This window comes from Nothobranchius furzeri, chromosome 9 (genome assembly GCF_043380555.1).
Source record: "Nothobranchius furzeri strain GRZ-AD chromosome 9, NfurGRZ-RIMD1, whole genome shotgun sequence".
NCBI classification, from domain to species: Eukaryota; Metazoa; Chordata; class Actinopteri; order Cyprinodontiformes; family Nothobranchiidae; genus Nothobranchius; species Nothobranchius furzeri.
Window position 1 is genome coordinate 31,520,780 of NC_091749.1, and position 20,870 is coordinate 31,541,649.

A 20,870-nucleotide genomic window follows, 5' to 3' on the forward strand; every position below is an offset into this window, starting at 1 on the left:
GATCAATAAAGAGTGTTCACAGGAAGTATTCGTTTAAAACAGCAGTTACACAAAGGAAAAACGGTGTTGAACTGAATACATCTGTCCCTCTTTTGATTTCCTCATCAGTCACATGAAATCAGAACAAGGTCTGTTCTCTGTCTGTGAACCCAGCAGATTTCAGGATGCGTAACTTTCCTGTTCACATTCTGTGCATGGCTTTTGACGTAAGGGTGAAAATTTGTGTTTGAACTTTGGTTTGAGAAACTTTGTTTATGGTCACGGCATGATGACAATATACCTGCACAAAAACGTTTCCAGATCAGCCAAGATCAGTTTGCAGTGTGTGTGTGTGTGTGTGTGTGTTAGATTTCTGCCATGTGAACCCAGAACCCAAAGAGTCTAACAATGGATGCAAGGATTTGATCCCAACATTTAATAGCAGGCATGGCGTCAGACCAGCTCTAACCCACAACCAGTCCGTGCCACTCACGTTGAACAGGGCAGGCAACATAATGTTCACCGCAGCTTCTCAGAAACATGAGGAGGGAAAAATGTTCGTGTCTTCAGAATGAAGGACTAGAAATAGAAATAAGGGTCCTAAGTGATGTTAACAGTCAGGATTAACACTGATTCACGTGTGGAGTGAGCACCACCTCACCCCTGTCACAAGGTCCTCAAGGGATGAACCATCAACCCTGTTCAATAGTTAACTTTCCTGGCGGGGTCACCCGATAAGACAATGGGAGGATTAAAACAATTTAAACAGGCAAATCATATTCATGGCAGGTTTTAAAACAGTTTATTTCCTTGAGCAGTGAGTTGAATCTAAACTTGCTGCTGAATTCCTCATCTTGCAGTTGGAGGAAACATATCTTCAACTGACTCAGTCAGGATCTAGCAAGATCTTCCATGTGTGCAACCAACATCTACACAAATAACATGATTGTTACGTCCTCGAAAGGTGGAAAAAAGGCAGGGAGTAACACAGGCATGTGCTTCAGGTGTTAAAATTGTAAACAAGGATTTTATTTTAGGGTTTTAAATAAAAACACAAAGCTCCAAATCTAAATGGACTTAAAACACATTGTTTAAACGGCCATGGGTTTATGTTTAAAACAGAGAACCAAATGCTCCCAAAAATTCACTGTACACACGTTTGAGAGCCAAGAGGAAGCCAGCACTCTGGTCCCTCGTCTGTTAAAAACCTCTAAAAGCTCTTAAGCTTCACTGAGCACAAACAACTAAAACCCGTTTAAAAGCCAACACAAAGAAATTGAGCAGGCGAGAGAACTGGCACAGATCCAGCCTCTCCCTTCCTCCTAGCAGCTCTCCCTTTTATGTTGCTCAGGAGGTGATCAGTCCGAGTGAGTGCAGCTGTACAGGCAGGGAAAGCACTGGTAGTCATCTGCAGCGTCAGGTTTCTGGGACAAACAGCAACAGCTCTACAATGATTCACTTCTACAACTGTTGGGTTATATTAGACAGACTCAGATTGCTCCAGTAATACCAGTGTAAAATAAACATAATGAGCAAAAAACAAAAAAAATGGGACTGAATCAGTACACCAGAATAATTACTATAATCGTGTTTCTGTGTGCGTGTTTGTGCAAGCGTGTGTGTGTGCAGAGAGAGAGAGATTTCTTTGAAGGACGTGTTGAGTCAATGTAAGAAGTTTCCCTATTAGAGGAGCGGGTTCTGTCTAACTGGAGCAATCTGCACACAAGTGAGCAGATCTTTGTCATCTACTTAATAAACAAAAGTATTACTCTCTTCTGCACACTGTTTTTTATCTTGGACTAATAAAAAGGTTTACCACCTTCAAAAGGATGATTAAAATCTTTTGAAAAAAAGAGGCATTTTGATATCTTTCTTTGACCAATGCGCAGTATTGACTCTGTCTTTTAACCTCTGTCCACAGCCACACACGATCAACGTACGGCTCAGTTGTGGTGGCGATGATGTCGGAGAAAGTGCAGCGATAGTAAGTCAAAGGCAAAACACGAAAGGAACCCTGTTCAGGGGGGTTGGTGGGACTCATTCCCAGGTGCATCATACACAATCCCAAATACACGTCTTCAATATAAACAGCTTTAACGTGTCTGGATGCTTCAATGAGCTTTTTAGTGAGATCTAGAGATAAAATGTAGCCCAGACCCAAAGCATAAGGAGGGTAAACTGGCGGAGAGAAGAGCTCAGGTGGTAGATACCACTTAGAGGACGGATCCCTTAAAACAGCACCATTATACGCCACCAGCCCAGTCAGGTAGTTCGATGTGGGAGCGTTTAACAGCATTTTGACCAGATTGGGCACATGGAGAAACATGTCTGAATCAATCTTCATGGCGTAAGAGGCGTTGGAGCAGAACGAGTCCAACCACTCCAGCATCACCATGGTCTTGATGGTCAGATTCTTGTAACAGTCCACAAAGTCACTCTGAATCAGGTCCTGGTGCTCGTTGCTTTCCTGCAGCAGCTGCTTGTGGACCTGCTGTGCATCATCTCCAGTTTGCATCCCCAGCAGGAAGAACAGCCTCACCACTTTATCCAGAACCAGCCTCTCGCTTCCCCAGGTGCTGCGGATCACATCACGGTGAGCTCTGTTATGCGGCGCCACTGGAACCATCAGAACCACAAATGGCTTCTCCTGCTCACATGTCAGAGGCTCGTTAATGGTGAAGTGGTACTCATAAGGATATTCCACCAGGTAGGGTCCAGGAGACACATAAGGGACCGGTGTAGGTCGGGTAGAGTGTGGATGAACCACCTGCTGGATCACCTTTGAAACGACTTCTGATCCATTTGTGAAGTGAGAGATAATATTTTGTCTGATAAATTGAATAAGCAATTCCTTTGATTCATTCAACTGTTTGTTGGTGGTGCTCCAACCAGTTTCATTTATATTTGTGTAGAAGAAAAAACTTATAGCTCCCAGAAGCAGGAGAAGGAACTGGAACTGGTGCCGTGAAATCCTCTTTTTGTCTAAAAGTCTCCTGATGGACACCATTTTCTGCCTGAAGACAAATGAAACACAACAAAAAGCCCCTTTAAGTTTGTGAGCTTTAATAAACTATTACCTCGCATGACCAAAACCACACGTACCATTTCACATGTGGAGATTTTACCAAACTATAGCTTTTCTCAAGGCGCTCCTTTACAGACACAAGTGAGAGAATAAAAGAAAGAAGCATTTTTAAAGCATACACACCTTTATTCTCATGTCCATGACAGGCTTCAGCACTCAGCCGTGCTCAGGTTAGTGTCTTCATCGCTCTCTCTGATGAAAACGTTCAGCTGTGAAGCTGGATTGCACTGTTTCTGAGAAACGAGTTCACACAGTTACCTAAAGCCTACCTACCTGAGAGCCACACCTTATTTTGCACAACCTCCTGCTTTAAATGTTCTGCGAGTTCAAACATGTTTTTGTGTCAGATTTATAACATTTGTAGCTCTCAGGTGTTTTACTTGTGATAAGAGAAGATAAATCATAGACTTACATTACCTGAAGGAGTGCAAATCGCTAACTGATGTGGAAAAATGATAAAGGTATGTTTGTTTTGAACAAACATCTAAAAACACATTTGCACATGCTGGGTTTTTGCCTCTCAGAGACGGCTGAGGCACATTTAAAACTCCTTTTAGCTAATGTAATCCCCATTATTGTTAATAATGACCCAATTGAATAAGAAGAAGTGCAGACAATGATAATTCACTACAGATTCACTCTTCTGCACGGTGAGTGATTCATTCAGCCTACTAGAAATGGTATAAAACTATGAGCCTCTCAGCTCAGGTACCTGCTCTCCTCACATTTCAGTGGTTCTTAGGTGGAAACAAGGGACATCTAGTGAAGACTCCATCACAGAACATCTAAGGAAGCAGAAATGTTCACATCATCAGTTAAATGATGTTTGGGATGCTTAGATGGGTGAGAATTTAATTTAATTTAATTTAATTTAATTTAATTTATCAATCAATCAATCAATTAATTTTATTTTATTTTATTTTCACACACACAAAAAAAGAACAGTTAAATATATCCATTCACAAACTGCTAGAATAGCCTCAGAGGGCTTCACGAGCGGCCATCTTCAAAACGTTTGAAAACACCAATGGCACAGGAGTTAAGTGCTCGCCCCGTAATCTGAAGCTTGCAGGTTCAAGCCCGGCTCAGTCTGTGGCTGTGTCCTTGGGCACGACACTTAACCCACCGTGCCTGCTGGTGGTGATTGGAGGGACTGGTGGCACCTGAGTACTAGAGACTCTCCACTGTCAGTGAGCCCCAGGGCAGCTGTGGTTACAATGTAGCTCATCCCCACTAGGGTGAGATTGTGTGTGAATGGGTGAATGACTGATTGTGTTGTAAAGTGCCTTGGGGGACTCCAAGACTTTAGAAGGCACTATATCAAATACAGGCCATTTACCATGAATGATACGCTGTAGTGTAAAGCGCTTTGGAGCCCCCTGACTCTGAAAGGCGCCATGCAACTGCAGGTCATTTATCATTTATTTCCAGTATAGTAGTCTAAGGAGCTTTGAAAGAAAAGCATCTGGACTTCTTTGAGTTGCTTGAAGACGTTTCACCTCTCATCCGAGAGGCTTCTTCAGTTCCAAGGTCAAATGGTGGAGAGTCCCAGATTCAAACCCAGTGGGAGTTTTCCCCCCGAAGAGGGAACAAAAGACCCCCTGATGATCTTCTACATACCATAAATCCTCTAATACAGGCCGGTATTCAATTAAAGGCCGGGTCTCCAATTTTGGCCGGTGTCGGAGTCGGCGGAGGTGAATAATGGCCGGTCTCTTATTGTGGCCGGGTGGAATGTGGTAACAAGCAAGTACGGGGGCGGTTGTGTCATCGTCTCACTTTTGATTTGCCAGTGATAGACCGCGAGGGTAACTTTAACCGTGCGGAGACGAAGAGGAGGCGAAAATTTGATATCAAGTTCAAAGAGAACGTGCTGATTATGCTGCAGAACACTGGGGAGCAGTAGGGGTTGTATGAACTAGTCGACTTCACTATAGTGACTTTTTATGCCTGTCATCGACTAGTGGCTGTCACGTGATAATTACCGGCAAGATGCAGCCCTCGGAAAAGACAGCAGCCTGCTGTCAGCAGGTGACAAGCTCCTGCGCTCGGGGGGGGCAACGCGCTCTGCCAGAGCGTCGGTACTGACACGCGATCGTTCATGTCGATTCATTTCCTTTAATGTTTTCTGTCTTTTATTTGCGCCTAATGTGTTTCGCTGCTGTGGAGCGGGGCGCTTCACCTTGTCCTCCGACACATTGATCACTGATGCGGCCGCCAAGCAGGGAGCACTCCGCTGTTTTTGCGGTTGGTAATCTGCCTCCTGAGCACGGCCACAGTAACAATCAGGTGTTGCCAAATTATTTAACACGCGATCGTTCATGTCGGTTCATTTCCTTTGATGTTTTCTGTCTTTTATTTGCGCCTGATGCGTTTTGCTGTGGAGCGGGGCGCATCAACTTGTCATCCGGTGACGCACCGATCACTGATGCGGCCAGCAAGCAGCGAGCACTCCGCTGTTTTTGCGGTCGGTAGATCTTTTAGAACTGCAGTTCAAAGGTAACTCATAAGGTGAATATATATGAACCCAGGTAGCAGTTTTTCTTTAGGATTGAGAGGAGATGCAGGAAGATAATAAACAGAGACAGGACAGAAAAATAGTCAAATAAAAACAAGTTAGTTTTTGTACCTGGTGGTTGCAACAAACAGACACCAATGAAGGTAATCAGAAGTGAGGAACAGAAAATGAAATAATTATTTTAATGTTCAGAGCAGCAGGAACTCCGAGAGGCTGCAGGCGCATCAGTGAGTTTGCGGACGCTGCGCAGGGGGAGGGGGGAGAGAGCTGAAGCAGAAACTACCGTTGTTAAAAGAAATGTGTTTAACTTTGAAAATGTGGGCGCACTTTTAATTGTCAAAAACTCCAGCGAACCATTAGTTCATTTTGCTCAAATAGAAATAGAGGCCTGCCTCTAAATCTGGCCCTCCTTCCAATAAAGGCCTGGAGCTTGATGAGCTTGATGAGTCAAATACAGGCCCGGGCCTGTATTAGAGGATTTACAGTAAACACATGAGCCAAGGTGTGAGGGTGGGTGTGGGTCCTATTCAGCCAGAGTTTCGGGTGAGCTCATTGTGAAGCCTGGCCCCACCCTATCATGTGAATTCCTGAGGTCAGATGGCCCAGGATATGCGTGGGCGTTGAGGCATCTGGGAAGGGATCTCAAAACTGGATTATAGATGGCAGACAGTTGGTGTCGTAAACCACCGCCTCTGTTCAAAGATGGTTGCTCACAGTGGACATAAATGGCTTCATTTACTCCAATTTTAAACCATCTGTTCTCTCTGTCCAAAATGTGAACGTTGGCATCCTCGAAAGAGTGACCTTTGTCCTTTAGATGCAAATGAACTGCTGAGTCCTGTCCCGTGGAGGTGGCTCTTCTATGTTGTGCCATGCGCTTGTGAAGTGGCTGTTTGGTTTCTCAGATGTAGAGGTCTGGGCATTCCTCGCTGCACTGTACAGCATACACCACATTGTTCAGTTTGTGTTTAGGAGTTTTGTCCTTCGGGTGAACCAGTTTCTGTCTGAGTGTGTTGCTGGGCCTGAAGTACACTGGTATGTTGTGTTTGGAGAAAATCCTCCTGAGTTTCTCTGATACACCAGCTACATAGGGGATGACAAGGTTGTTGCGTCTGTCTTTCTTATCCTCTCTCGCTGGTGTCTGGTCTTCTTTTCTGTGCATCTTTGCTGACTTTATAAACGCCCAATTAGGATAGCCACATGTTTTAAATGATTCCTTTATATGTGTGTTCCTTCTTTTTCCCTTCCGGCTTAGAGGGAACATGATGACTGAGAACCTTCACAGACATATTCCAGTGTAGTACACAAAATATCCACAAGGTGTCAGTGTGTTGCTATTTAAAGCCCCTTCAGGATCAGGGTTATTTCTGTCTTTAGTCCAGAGACACACACACTGTAGAAGCTAAAGATGGATTCAGGAACCCGTTCCCTCGTCTCAGCAAGTGTGTGAAGGACCGGGATAAACTAACTAAAACATCTATAACAAGCCAGACAACATTCACAAACAAAAACCCCACACATAAGATCTAAATGATCTCTTTAAGATGATTACAAAACTTTAAAATTTGACATATTTTATACATTTTAAGCAGTTTTATGATTTTTTAAAACAAACATTAAGTAATGGATGACAATGTTTTAGAGAAAAATCGAGCGATTCTTCTATTTAATCGCAGCTGTTAAATGTTAAAAGAGAATCGTGAGGCAATGATTAAACGGAGGTAAATACAAACGAAGGAAGGTGGTTTAGATTTATTTGTTGGTGTGTTTCACTCAAAAACAAGACAAATGTAGATTACCTTTTTATTGCACGTTCCATAAAAGTTGTTATTCATGACTGAAGCTAGAAAACTAAAGGGTAGAGCTTTAACCAGATCCTAAACAGAAGCTACTCCATTAAACCAGTCCGTTTGTTATTGTATAAATGTCAGCAAATCACCTTTTCTCACTGTTTCTTGGAGCAAGAAGCAGAATAACATATATATATAATATAAAAGGTATATAAATCAGATCACACCTTAAACATGTAGCAGGAGTAGAAACACACTTCACGTCCAGAAATCACCGCCAACGTGGCAAAAGGAGAAGATTTTCACCCAAGAGGTCCCGCTCCCCACTCTCCTTAAGGACAGTCATGTTACTCTTTAACCCTCTGGAAGCTGACGGTGCATATTTGCAACGTTAAAACCTACCTACCTGGTTACTCCACATACGTATTTCATGAGCAGTTTTAAACTCAGAAGTACCCCTGAAGGACTTAGTTCTTCGTTCTTTTATCAAAACTTATTTTGAGCCTGAGAGGGTTACAATTATAATCCAGTGCAAATAACATTGCAAGTTGTTTTTTATTAAAATGAAAAACAGGTAAATAAATAACACAGCAGCAGCAGATAAATAAAGCATAAATTAATGCTCAATACAAAAACTGTAAAACTATTTTATTTTATGGCACAAAAACAAGTTCAATTGTTACCATTTTATCTTTCCTGACTGCTCTGAAGGAAACCCAGAGTCTGCAATGAATGCTGCCACAAAGCTTCAAGTGTGACCGACAGCGGCGGGCTGTCTCTTTTGCTGCTTTCAACAAATATGAAATAAAGGTGATACAACAACCAGTCAAACAGCAGCGGCGTTTGACAAGAGAATATAACTAAGAAGTATTAGGAAACATATGAAAGCTTCTGGTTGTAGAACATAAACCTGCGATTAGAAGTCAGATATTCATCATTAAAATCATAATTTACTCATGACTGTCGATTGCATTGAGAGGTAGCTGATCTCCTAGGTTCAGTAACCTTTAACCCAGAACTAATGTTAGTTTATGCAGGTTTGGTTAGTTTAGCTGTAAAACCAAACATTAAAGGCTTGGTTTGGAGCTAGTGTTGTGGTGAGATCCGTTTCCATGCTTCTACAGCAGGATGATTCCTCTCAAATGAATACAATCTAGAATAGAAGAATAAAATGTTTAAGCACTATTAAGCAATGAGTCTGTTAAATGTATATATAGGTGTATATATAAGTATATACAGGGATATATATAAGTATATATATATATATATATATATATAAAGTATAAATAAGTATATATAGGTGTATATATAAGTATATACAGGGATATCTATAAGTATATATGTGTATATATATATATATATATATATATATATATATAAAGTATAAATAAGTATATATAGGTGTATATATAAGTATATACAGGGATATCTATAAGTATATATGTGTATATATATATATATATATATATATATATATATGTGTATATATATAAGTATAAATAAGTATATATAGGTGTATACATAGATATACATATAAGTATATGTAGCAATTGTCATAAATGCCATTGTATAAAACTATAGAGGACCATTCCTGAGCCTTCCAATAAGACAAGCTGTGTCTTGATCATGATTACAACATTGCATCTCCAAATTCTGATTTCCAAAGTAATAATCATGACTTAGAAACCTTTAGTTCTGACCTCTGTGACAAGAAACGTTTCCATATAGAGGTCAAAGGTGAGAGGGACCAAAGCTGAAGGGTTTTGTAAGGGGAACACATCTGAACACAACACCAGTTAGCTTCGTTTAACAACTTGAAGGTTGTTGGAAATCATGCTAAAAAGCTTTAAAATGAGACAACTTCTGACATATTTTTGTCAGACTGGGGCCGTTTGTTTGGTCACAGCAGCAACATTCATACAAGTGCTCCCTGCTGTTTATTAATTGTTCAGTGGCTCATTGAGCCAACTCCGTTCTCTGTCAGATATTTTCGAACCAAACCCTGACTTCTTAGTGGATCATTAAGTTTTTTTTATCCACAACTGCTTTCAGTTTTAGTTTTGAGGATTCTAAACCGACTTCAGCTGGACTATATTTTTACCAAACATCCGCGACACACAGCTAAACGCATATTTCATTTACTCGCTGACACCTTAAACCAAAATAAAGGTTGACAGCTACAGTTACTGTTGGAAAACAGCAAAATCTAAGTACACTTCTCTGATAAATTCACATTTTGTTTTTAAAACGTTGAGTCTTCATTGTTCTGGATAAGTTCTCGTTTCTCTCACTAAATTTGGATGTATGTGGTGCTGTTGCACATCCCATCTAGACCATTTTTAACAGAAACAATTAATGGGAATTTGGAGGCTTGTTTGCCACTCACGACCCGAGGTTTAATTTTCTGAGAAAATTCAGCCTTTTTTTACTTTTAATGTGTTCATTAACATTTTTCTAACTTTATTCATTCGTTTCAGGGATTTTTGCAGTATGGACCCTCTGCTTTAAAGTCTTTCCACAGCCATAAACGATTGGTAGAAGGTATGACTGTCGTGGCGATAATCTGGGAGAAGTAACAGCGGTCATAGGCTAAAGGGACGACATGGAAGTGTGCTCCCTCAGGGGGGTTGGTGGGACTCATTCCCAGGTGCATCATACACAATCCCAAATACACGTCTTCAATATAAACAGCTTTAACGTGTCTGGATGCTTCAATGAGCTTTTTAGTGAGATCTAGAGATAAAATGTAGCCCAGACCCAAAGCATAAGGAGGGTAAACTGGTGGAGAGAAGAGCTCAGGTGGTAGATACCACTTAGAGGACGGATCCCTTAAAACAGCACCATTATACGCCACCAGCCCAGTCAGGTAGTTCGATGTGGGAGCGTTTAACAGCATTTTGACCAGATTGGGCACATGGAGAAACATGTCTGAATCAATCTTCATGGCGTAAGAGGCGTTGGAGCAGAACGAGCCCAACCACTCCAGCATCACCATGGTCTTGATGGTCAGATTCTTGTAACAGTCCACAAAGTCACTCTGAATCAGGTCCTGGTGCTCGTTGCTTTCCTGCAGCAGCTGCTTGTGGACCTGCTGTGCATCATCTCCAGTTTGCATCCCCAGCAGGAAGAACAGCCTCACCACTTTATCCAGAACCAGCCTCTCGCTTCCCCAGGTGCTGCGGATCACATCACGGTGAGCTCTGTTATGCGGCGCCACTGGAACCATCAGAACCACAAATGGCTTCTCCTGCTCACATGTCAGCGGCTCGTTAATGGTGAAGTGGTACTCATAAGGATATTCCACCAGGTAGGGTCCAGGAGACACATAAGGGACCGGTGTAGGTCGGGTAGAGTGTGGATGAACCACCTGCGGGATCACAGACTGGTGACTTGTTTGTGGTTCTTGTGTTGATAAAAATCTCCCCGTTTTAAGAAGCACGGCTGAGATGGATGGTGCTGTAAACATCGCAATTGTTGGTTCAGCTTCAGATGCTTTTGTGTCCCGCAAACCAGTATTTGGTTCTTTTAAGGGAACAAACAGTTTGGTTGAATGATTCTGTAACCATTGTTTAGGATTCCAAGACGGTGCCATGTCCTTTATACTGTTGTACTGCAGGAAGAGCACGACTCCCAGAACCAGAGTGAAGAAGACACCGTGACGTCGTGACACCCAACACCACCTCCTGTTGTCCTCATTTTTCATTTTGAGACTGAAAAATTAAACAGTCAATTTAAATGACAGCAAAGGCATTTTGTCTATGATTTTGCTTTAAAAAATGAAAATATTTAGTCATACAAGTTAGTGAAGTTCTCTATTTCTCACCCGATAACAATAAAAACTGTCCTCTTCTTAAAAATGAAGCTCAAGTTCAAACTTCATATTTGAATATAAAAACATGCTTCTCTGGTTCTGCCGTTTAGCCCAGAAAATAATTCAGGCAGAGAGAGAATTTGTTTCCGAGCTTACCTTGGATCCTCTGCTGCAAAGCCACGCTCCGGCATGTTGACTCTATCTTTGCTATAAACGAGGGTTTTTACTTTTAGTTTCCAGAAAGGCAAAAAGGACAATACGGGGCTCCTTTGAAAAAGTCATGACAAGCCTTCAACCATGGCCAGGTGGGAGTTTCACCTGTCTGGTGTAACAAGATGGAGATGCAACGGTGAGGGAAAAACATTCCAGACAAAATCCTGGGTCTTGCTGTTTCTGCTGATCAGGTAACTGCAGCTCTGTGGGTTTTTTCCAGCTAACAGGATCACCACACCTGCTTTTGCTCCACCTCTTTTAAAAACCCACTAAGAACAGCTCTCCTGACTGGAGCTGTTGTAGATTGTAGAATAACAAAACATGCACTCTGCTTCATTCTGCTTTATTTCTGTTAAACAGTTTATCTGATGCAATACGTTATTTATAAAAAGCCAACTTTTTTGTGAAGCCTTCATAACTCATGAACAACTGTTTAATACAACGAATGGCCTTGTTAAAAAATGTCTTCTGATTGTAAAACACTGTGTTGCATTCATATAAAGAAAATTTGTTTTACACTGACAGTCTCAAAAGATGTGATTATTTCGTTTCAGGAGCAGATCTCATGTCTTATGGTAATAATTTAGAGTTTTGTGAGAAACGTGAAGTTTAACAGTTGTTCTTGTTGTTTTTGTTTGTTTTGTGTTATGTTGTGTTCAACATTCATTCCAACTTGTGGGAATCTTGTGAGAAGAGCTCCCCCCCCCCCCCCTCCCCCCTCCTGATGGTTAGGTGAAACTTTCAGCCTTTTGTTTAGGATTGTGTTGTGATACTGGGGCCGGGGTCTGTCTGCGGAAGCATTTCACCTTTAGAATTGTTGATCTAATGTGTGTTTAAATGCTGGCTTTCAGAGGAGCATTGATCGCAGATTCAGATTTCAGATTTATTGGCCAAGTAAAAATACATTTACAAGGAATTTGTCTTCGGTAGATGTTCGCTCTCTAAAACAGACAACAACCACAATAAATGAGAATAAAAATACCTAAAAACACATAAGAACATATATACCCACACACATGTTCATTTACACACACACACATATATACATATATACATACCCACACACACACGCACGCACGCACGCACACACACATCCATAAGCATACTGAATAAGTATTAAAAACTATAATAAAAGGATGGTAAAAGAATCTACAGATTCAGGAGAGAAATGGCTGAAGGAAAGAAAATCTCCAACGTTGTCCCACTTTTCTTCCACGTTTATAGATGTTTTATTCCTCCTGTGTTGCCTCAGCCTCTGCCCCTAAACCAGGCTCTTAATATGTACTTTTAAAATAATAAATATTTAGATCCGCAGCACAACCCGGACTCATAGCTCGATAACATATCTTATCTCTACAGTGGTGACGTTGTTCTACCAGTAACCTTGTAGAACACGGGCATCACAGACTGGATGTCCAGAGATGACTTAAAGCTCAGCGAAGATAAAATGAAATGCTTTTGTGGGTTTTGAGTTGCTGACACATCAACGATATTCTTTGTTGATCCTTTTGTCAGACATTGAGGTTGACATGATAGTGCTGAGTTTGACCCCCTTTTTGCTTCAAAACCTCCTGAACTCTTCATGTCACTGACTTATTAATGTGTTGTAACTGTTCCTCAGAGAAGATGAGTCCATGTGGTCATAAGAGGATGGACGTGGTCAGCTACAACACTCAGGTGTTTGAACCAGGCTCAGGTGGAACTGAGGGGTCCTGCAAGGAGTTACCTTTCTATCCACAAAACTGTAGATCAGATGTTTTTCAGATCGATCTCTAGACATAGGTGAGATAGATCATGTTTTAAACCGGTCTTGTTTCAGGTTGTCTGGGAGACACCTCTAGAATTTGCGAGCCTTTTATGCCTGCATGATTCATGGATGACAAACAAATGTCTTAAAGATAAAATAAATTCAGGATCTGAACTGAAATGGAGTAAACTGAAGCCAATGTCCAAAGAAACAAACCAAATGAACAAAGAAGTTTGTTTTTGATTCATTATTAAGAAGAAAGGGCTGAATGTCCTGGCAGCTCTGACTCACCCAATACTGAGCGAGGGTTAGAGATGTCAAGTTTTCCTTTTGTTTCATCTTCAACACAAGGCTGGCCACCCACACACACACACACACACACACACACACACACACACACACACACACACACACACACACACACACACACACACACACACACTTTGGTGGTAAGTTACATTAAAGCTTACCACCAAAGCACTCTGACAGAAGCCTTTGGTCCCCCCCCAACCAGGCATGCAGGGTAAAGTGTCTTGCCCAAGGACACACCAACGGACATGAACAGGGCCTGGGTTTGAACTGACAACCCAACCGTTAAGGGACAAACTCCTAACCCCTTAGGCAGAGTTGCTCCTATGTGAAAGCCGAGCCCTCACACTCTCCACGTCACTGGTCTGTTGCTCAGGTGTGTTTGAGAGTTGAAGTTTAACCTGATAGGAGTTATCTTGTACTCCCCATTCCAGTTGGTTTTTAACCTCAGGTGCTAACATTCTCAAGCTGCTCAGGGCACTTCTTAGAACATTTTATCATTAACTAGGAATTAGGAAGACCTCAAAGAAAGTGGGTTTTATGGCTGCTGAATCATGTTTGTTCAGTTGTGAACCAGCTCTGATCCAGTAATGAAACATTCACTAAATAAATGTGACCTCTGACCCAGCATGACCCAAACACACATCCTTCTTCACTAACAAGACTCACGAGCGACAGACATACACCCTCTTTCCTTCCTTCAGGAAGAAAGCTTGTCCTCCACCATGTTTGTTTACTCTAACGTCTCATTTGATCTAGCAAGATTTCCCATCTGACTGGGTGTTGCTGCACACCGCAGGACCGTGTAACTATATCTGTGATTTTTGTTTCATTACAGGTGTGGATTTAAAAATCCTGCCATGTGAACCAGACTGTCATGTCCCTGGGCAGAGGTGAGTCACACCATCTCCTCTCACCAGAATCTGAGCTTATTCTCCACAGGTGAGGAGCAGAGGGAACAACAGCTGCAGGCAATTCCCTGATCAGGAACGCGGGTTTAAAAGGAGGATGGAGACACTTCACTTTGCCGGATGATTGTACCAGTTCAGGTAGCATCAGCCACTCGACTTTGAAACTTTGATCTTTGCTAACTCGTGTTTGACTCGCCTTCGACTTGTGGATTATTGACCTTGGATAGTATTTTTGGATTTGGAATTGGATTATCCCTTACGCCTGTTTTGTCTCGCTCAGAATCACCTCGTCATCTTCTCACCTTCGCTGTCTTCGTTTCTGGAATTAATCAATGCGTCCCGTCCTCCTCCGCCGTTCCTGTTCGGACTTCCGTCTGCTGCCTCACTCCTACTGGATCTCTCACCTTCTGCCCAGCGCCCTCCCCAGCTTCCCTTACTCTCCTTATCAACCGGAACACCTCAGAGTCTCGAGCCATCTTGGCTCCTCAGCACAGGACTTCCCTGTGCGGTTTTCAGTTACCGTTTACAATAAAGACATGTTTACTTTACTGCCTTGGACTTATGTGATGATTCCGCGTGTCTTGGGTTAGGCACTTACCTCGAGCCATGACACAGACCTTAAAAAGCAAGTCACCCCCTACCAGAATCTTACTCCACTCCCATTTACTGTTTGAAAAATGCACCAGAAGGAGACGGTGCCTGGCAGACCGAGAGAGCCGAATCCACTAACAAATACACACACACACACAGGTTCACAGTGCCATTGTGACATCATATGGTACTCCTTAACATCATAGGGTACCACTTACCCCTTCTTTCCACAGGAGCCGTCAGCAGCACGTTACTGCAGCAGCACGTCTTGCTCGCGTAAGCTGCTGCTTGGCCCTTCCCACGAGACGCGAAGCAGCAGGGGAGCAGCTGTCACCGACTGAGCACAAAGTCACACGAGTGACTTCGTCAGTAAACACAACAACAAGCAGGAGAAAACTACAACATGGCTCCAAAAGGTTTGTGTTTTATGTTCTGTCCGTTTTATAATCGCCAATACGGACCTGACAAACAAAGGAGACCGCTAGCTAGGTGGTAACTTCTCACGGGGCCGCACAGTTAGTAACTTTTTTTTAAAGTAAAGCAACCGGAAGGCAGTACGTTTCTTTATTCTGAAAATCTCGGGAGCTTCGCTCCGTTTCCGCGTCCGATTTCCTGTCTTTCCTTCCCCAAAAATGTTGAACTTGACCCGTTTCAGAGGCGTAGCGTGTAGAAAATAGAACCGGCGCGTAAAGGCCGCGACATGCTGCTCCTGAGACGCGGCCGACTCGCTCTGCTGATGGCTGCTGATGGCTCCGGTGGAAAAGGTTCTGTTGACCACAGCGGTTCCTATCAGCAGCTATGACGTGCTGCTGCAGTAACGTGCTGCTGACGGCTCTGGTGGAAAGAAGGGGTAACTCAATAGCGTTGCCAAATTTAAATTCAAATGTAGTGCAGAGTTTTTACCTCAAGAGGGCGCAACACTGACAGTTTTAAAGTGGCAATGTGTAGTTTTTACCGTTTTCTAGAAATAACCATCAAAACGTTGTTGAAAATGAATTACATGAAGCTCAGTTGTTGAAAAATATTAGCAGCTTTGTAACATATTACCATAAAAATTGGGTCTAAAATACATGGAAGAGGGTCTAAGTCTATGGGCGATGCCGTATTAGATGCCATGTGTCCTTCTATGGGAGCCCGTGAGGACAAAATGCATGTATTGATTTGTAACAAGCAGTAACAAATCTTTCCCCATTCATTAACATTGTTTTACACATTTACCACTTCACTCATTGCCAGTGATGATAAGGAGTCTGATGTGCTTGTTATTTTGCTGTTGAACAATCTGATGAGGTGCTCGTTTAAAATTTGTGATCCCAGGAATTTTTTTACCCTAATGGCCATTCGTTGGTAAGGTCTTACTCAAACACAAATAAACAGCTTGCTTGCAATGATTTCAGATGCACTAAAGTGCCAAATTATCGAATACACGTGTCTACAGCACCATTAGGCATTAAATTATATAGTTTATCGGCAAAAAAAGTTGATTTGGGGGTGACTTACTCTTTAAATGACAAGATACACAAAAAGAAGTCCTTCTATATATTGATCGTATAAATCTCATTTTGTATTTAATTTAATTATTTCTGTAATAACCACACAGAAATCCCCCTGATACCTCTGATTTAGCGGTGTTTTACTTTTTAAGCGCCTTAATGCATGAAATTAGAAAATAGAAAACTTCAGTCAGAATGTGTTTTTATCTTTGGGTGTGAAAACTTAATTTTGAACTTCATTTTCTTTAAACTTGACAGAATAAGAATATTCTGTCAGTGTGTGGGTTAGGGTTAGGGTAGTGTGTGCATGATGTGGTAGCTTATGTGCAAAATAACCCATCAACTTCCACACATAACAAAAGCTTTTGAGCAGCCATCCACTGCAGTGACCACTAATTCTAAAAAGATTGAAGTCATCCAAAAAAATCTCACCTGACTGGTTTTTTATTTATTTATCAAAAAACCAGAGACTGTTTAGGGTGAGGCTGTGGACAACAGCTTCTTAAACTGGTTTCTTATACATTTCCAAGATCTTACACCCCTGTTCTAGAATAAAACTGAACACTCAATTGTGCTGCTGTTGGTTTAATGAAGTTTGGCATGGATGAATGTAAACGCTGTCAGCTAAAACACACAAGGCATAGCACACAAGTGTTAACAGGATCTAGTCCGGACCAGCACATCATCGCGCTTTTAATCTCTAACCAAACAACAGTTTTAGAAATGTGTGATTTGTCATCACCACCATCTCTGTGGCGTTTGAAGAACTATTCAGTGTTTTCTAGAACAGTTCTGGTGAGCCTGTTCCTCAGGCTTGCTGATACCAGATCAAAAAGTAAGATTAATCCGCTGTTCTCATTCACTTATGAGCTATCTAGTATTAGAAAATTGTTTTTTTAAGTTTATATGAAGCTATTGCCGCAGGGCTCGGTTCTTGGCCCTCTCCTCTTCTCTTTGTATCTTCTTCCTCTCGGCTCTATACTGAGTATGGCATTGCCTTCCACTTGTATGCTGATGACTGTCAGATCTATGTCCCTCTTCAGAAAAAAGGCGGATACCGCATACAGCCATTACTTCAGTGTCTTGATGACATAAAGGCTTGGATGTCTATTAACTTTTTAAAATTCAATGATAAAAAGACTGTGGTGATGATCTTTGGTAGTCCTACTGAGACCCCCAATATGTTTGTAGATTCCTTGGCCCAGTTTGTTAATGCGGCAAGGTGGATAAACGAGGGCCCGGGCGGGATTCGATCCCCAGACTCCCGGGTGAGAGTCATACGCTCTAACCAGTCAGCCAAAAGGACATCCCCTTGGCCATGTAGCCAGGGCGCATGATCAATCGGGACACTGTGACAGGACACTCACACTGTCACATCAAGACTGTCACAAACCTGGGGGTCAAAGTGGACTGTGATCTGACGTTTGATTATCAGATTAGGGCGGTGGTAAAATCTAGCTTCTTTCACCTCAGGCAGCTGGCGAAAATAAAGCCAATTCTTTCACGGCAGCACTTCGAGACAGTGATCCAGGCCCGGAGTGGCTAATCGGGAGGGTCTGGAGAATTCCCGGTGGGCCGCGCGATGTTTGGGTTGCATGGGCCGGTGCTCTCGTTTTTGTTTTTTATCATTTTATTTTTATTTTTTGGTGCCGGTGTTCAGTCATGGCACTGAGGCCGCCGGGCTGATCACATACGCTCCTCCCGGCTGTCTCTACCTGCAGGCTGCAGCTCGTTTTTTTTTTTCTTCCCGTATGCGCCTGTGCGCACCACGTGACCACGCAGTTGACGGAAAGATGGAAAGTAGAAAGAGCAAGGGTGGCGCGGAGAAGGCAAGAATTAAAAAGAGGAAAGCGCTGGAAACAGATGCAGATAAATGTGCAAAAATGAGCACCTTTTTTTCTCAAACAAGCTTGCGGTCTTTAACGTCAAATGAAGATAAAACGGGTAAGGCAAGTCAAGATGTTAAACTTTACCGGCTGCAAATCACCATTCAAGTTAATTAAGCATCAATAATGAATTATATGGCGTCATGACATAACGTTATGTAATATAATTAACAGTATGATGTGACTGATGCCACCAAACTGTCTTGTAGCCCCTCAGAGTCAAACACAAGATCCAGTAGGCCTAATAAGCACCAGGCAGAAACCCACCATTCCAGAGCGGGCATGTAAAGGTAGGATTACTTATTGAGTCAGTGAACTGAATATTATTAAAATTTATATGATGAAAAGTATCCTGGCTCTATATGAAAGTGTTCTAAAATGCTAGATGATTCAGCATTGATCAGAATGCGTGTAAAAAAGGAAAATGAATGCTGAATTGTGACCATTTTCACACAATGTAGTGTCAGAAGAAGAGCCAGGAGCCAGCAGTGAGGGTATTGCTCCTGTTGGGATAGAAGGTGAGCCAACTCATGTGCAAACATCAGTTTCATTATAATAATTTTAACGTCCAAATAATAGTAGTGACCTGATGTATTTTTATTAGTAAATGCACAAAGCCCACAACAGATCGCTATTAGAATGAAAGTAAAATGAAATAAGCCTGCATATTTTGCCATAGAAAATATTTTAATTGGTTACAAAAAATGTGTTTTCCATATCAAATGTGCTAAAGCTTTACAGATGATTATTTTAATTGTGTGCAGGTGAGTCTAGGGAAACTGGAAAAAGTGTGAAAGGGAGTGCTGAGTCATTTCATTTTAAAGATTTGAAAATCTCAGAACAGCTGTTTGAACAGAATGTAGATTGTTATATTGTTAGAGAATGTGTTGTAAAGAACAATGTTGGAGATGTGCACTGATGTTCAAATAAACCTACATTGTAAAGCAACTCTTTCTTTCACTGAATTACAAGGCTTTAGCGAGTAGAATGCTTTTGTAGACTATACATATAAAGTTCTAACATGATTTTAATAATAATTCGTTAAGTGGGCCGGTCTGGGGTCTGAAACTCCAGGGCTGAAAATGTGTCCCACTCCGGCCCTGCAGTGATCCACACCTTTGTTACCACTCGGCTGGATTACTGTAACGCACTCTATATTGGGGTCAGTGCATCTCATATTAGTCATCTACAGAGGGTGCAAAATGCCGCAGCCCGTCTTTTAACTGGCACTCCAAAGTTTGAGCACATTTCCCCTGTTTTAGCTTCACTTCACTGGCTGCCCATTTCTTTTAGGATTCATTTTAAAATTCTTTTGTTTGCTTTTAAATGTCTCCATGGCCTTGCACCTTCTTATCTCTCTGTCCTGTTACAGCCTTACACACCCTCCCGCTCTCTCAGGTCAGCTGATCAGCTGCTCCTGAATGTACCCAGGACTAGGCGTAAACTTAGAGGAGATCGCGCCTTTGCTGTAGCAGCTCCTAAACTGTGGAACGAGCTTCCTTTAGAGATAAGACAGGCCAGTTCCTTACCTGTTTTTAAGTCACTCTTGAAAACACACCTCTTTACCCTTGCTTTTGACACCTTGTGAGATGTTGGTTACTACTTTTTTTTTGTTTTGACTTATTTTAGCTGTTTTTGTGTGTTTCAATGCTGTTTTTATCTAGTTTTTATTCTTATTATTGGGCTGTTTTAATTTTATGTCTCCTGTGTTTTATTTATTTCTCTTTGCTGCTTTCTGTTTATTCTATTGTTTTAATGTATTTTCTGTACAGCACTTTGTTCCTGTGCTGGGTGTTTTAAAGTGCTTTATAAAATAAATGAGCTGAACTATTAAAATGATTACAATCCTGAAGCCTCTCAGTCCAATTACAAACAAGAGCTAAACAATATTCAAGTCTTTTTATCAGGAAATCATAAAGTTCAGATCTAGATTGTGTGTGTTTGTTGATCTGAGATAAAACAGAGACACCAGGAGATTAACAACATGAGCTGGGCTGTTTAAAACAAATATGCTGAAAGTATTCAGGTTACATGAACTGGACTGAAAATAAATTAAAAATAGCTGATCTCCAAAGAAAAGTCCATAAGACACTTTTTTCCTTCAGTGAACGCTTTAAGGTTTATTGTTGACATCGTTTTGATCAGAATGACTAACTTTTATTGTCATTAAATCTACCGACACCCCCTTGATCTTTTTTGCCTCATTTCTCTGACAACAGGATTTTGTTGTTCTGAGGAGCCAATTAAAGTCCATGCTTTTCAAGTTCATGGCAAAAACTGTCCCACAAACATCTGTAAGCACTGTTTTCTGTCAGTCACCTTTACCTTATGTAACCAAATATTTGAACATTTTTCATTTTATATTGAATATTTTACATTTTCTGGACAATATCTTCCATCTTCTTCTCTGTCCTGTTGATGCTGCCATTTCTTTTCATATCAAACCTTACGTAACTGTCAATCTCGGGCTTGATGTGATAAGCATATCTAGAACACACCAGACTGATGTCATCAGCTTCAGGCATCTCAGGACCAGT

General features: G+C 41.7%; 2 protein-coding genes across 3 annotated transcripts; both read right to left on the reverse strand.

Annotated features, from left to right (window-relative positions):
- Positions 1 to 758: 758 nt before the first annotated feature.
- On the reverse strand, positions 759 to 7,704 carry LOC107382047 (beta-1,3-galactosyltransferase 5). Its single transcript, XM_015954021.3, has 3 exons — positions 7,600 to 7,704; positions 3,188 to 3,849; positions 759 to 2,993 (listed from the first exon to the last, which is right to left on the reverse strand). The coding sequence occupies exon 3, from the start codon at positions 2,984 to 2,986 to the stop codon at positions 1,769 to 1,771; it is 1,218 nt and encodes a 405-aa protein (XP_015809507.3). The 5' UTR covers positions 2,987 to 2,993; positions 3,188 to 3,849; positions 7,600 to 7,704; the 3' UTR covers positions 759 to 1,768.
- LOC129152205 (beta-1,3-galactosyltransferase 1) lies at positions 7,372 to 14,756 on the reverse strand. Of its 2 annotated transcripts, none has more exons than XM_054732501.2 (2): positions 11,340 to 12,075; positions 7,372 to 11,082 (listed from the first exon to the last, which is right to left on the reverse strand). In XM_054732501.2, exons 1-2 carry the CDS (start codon positions 11,372 to 11,374, stop codon positions 9,846 to 9,848), a joined length of 1,272 nt encoding a protein of 423 aa, XP_054588476.2. In that variant the 5' UTR covers positions 11,375 to 12,075; the 3' UTR covers positions 7,372 to 9,845. The 2 variants fall into 2 exon arrangements, with proteins under 2 accessions (XP_054588476.2, XP_054588477.2); XM_054732502.2 differs by lacking the exon at positions 11,340 to 12,075 and adding an exon at positions 14,666 to 14,756 and having other exon boundaries at positions 8,006 to 11,082.
- Positions 14,757 to 20,870: the final 6,114 nt, after the last annotated feature.

Bases quoted from the DNA above. Each gene is read 5' to 3' on its own strand.
- LOC107382047 (XM_015954021.3), bottom strand. From the start codon at position 2,986: ATGGTGTCCATCAGGAGACTTTTAGACAAAAAGAGGATTTCACGGCAC.
- LOC129152205 (XM_054732501.2), bottom strand. From the start codon at position 11,374: ATGCCGGAGCGTGGCTTTGCAGCAGAGGATCCAAG. The intron at 11,083-11,339 runs GTAAGCTCGGAA...TTAATTTTTCAG, and splicing joins TTTGCAGCAGAGGATCCAAG to TCTCAAAATGAAAAATGAGG.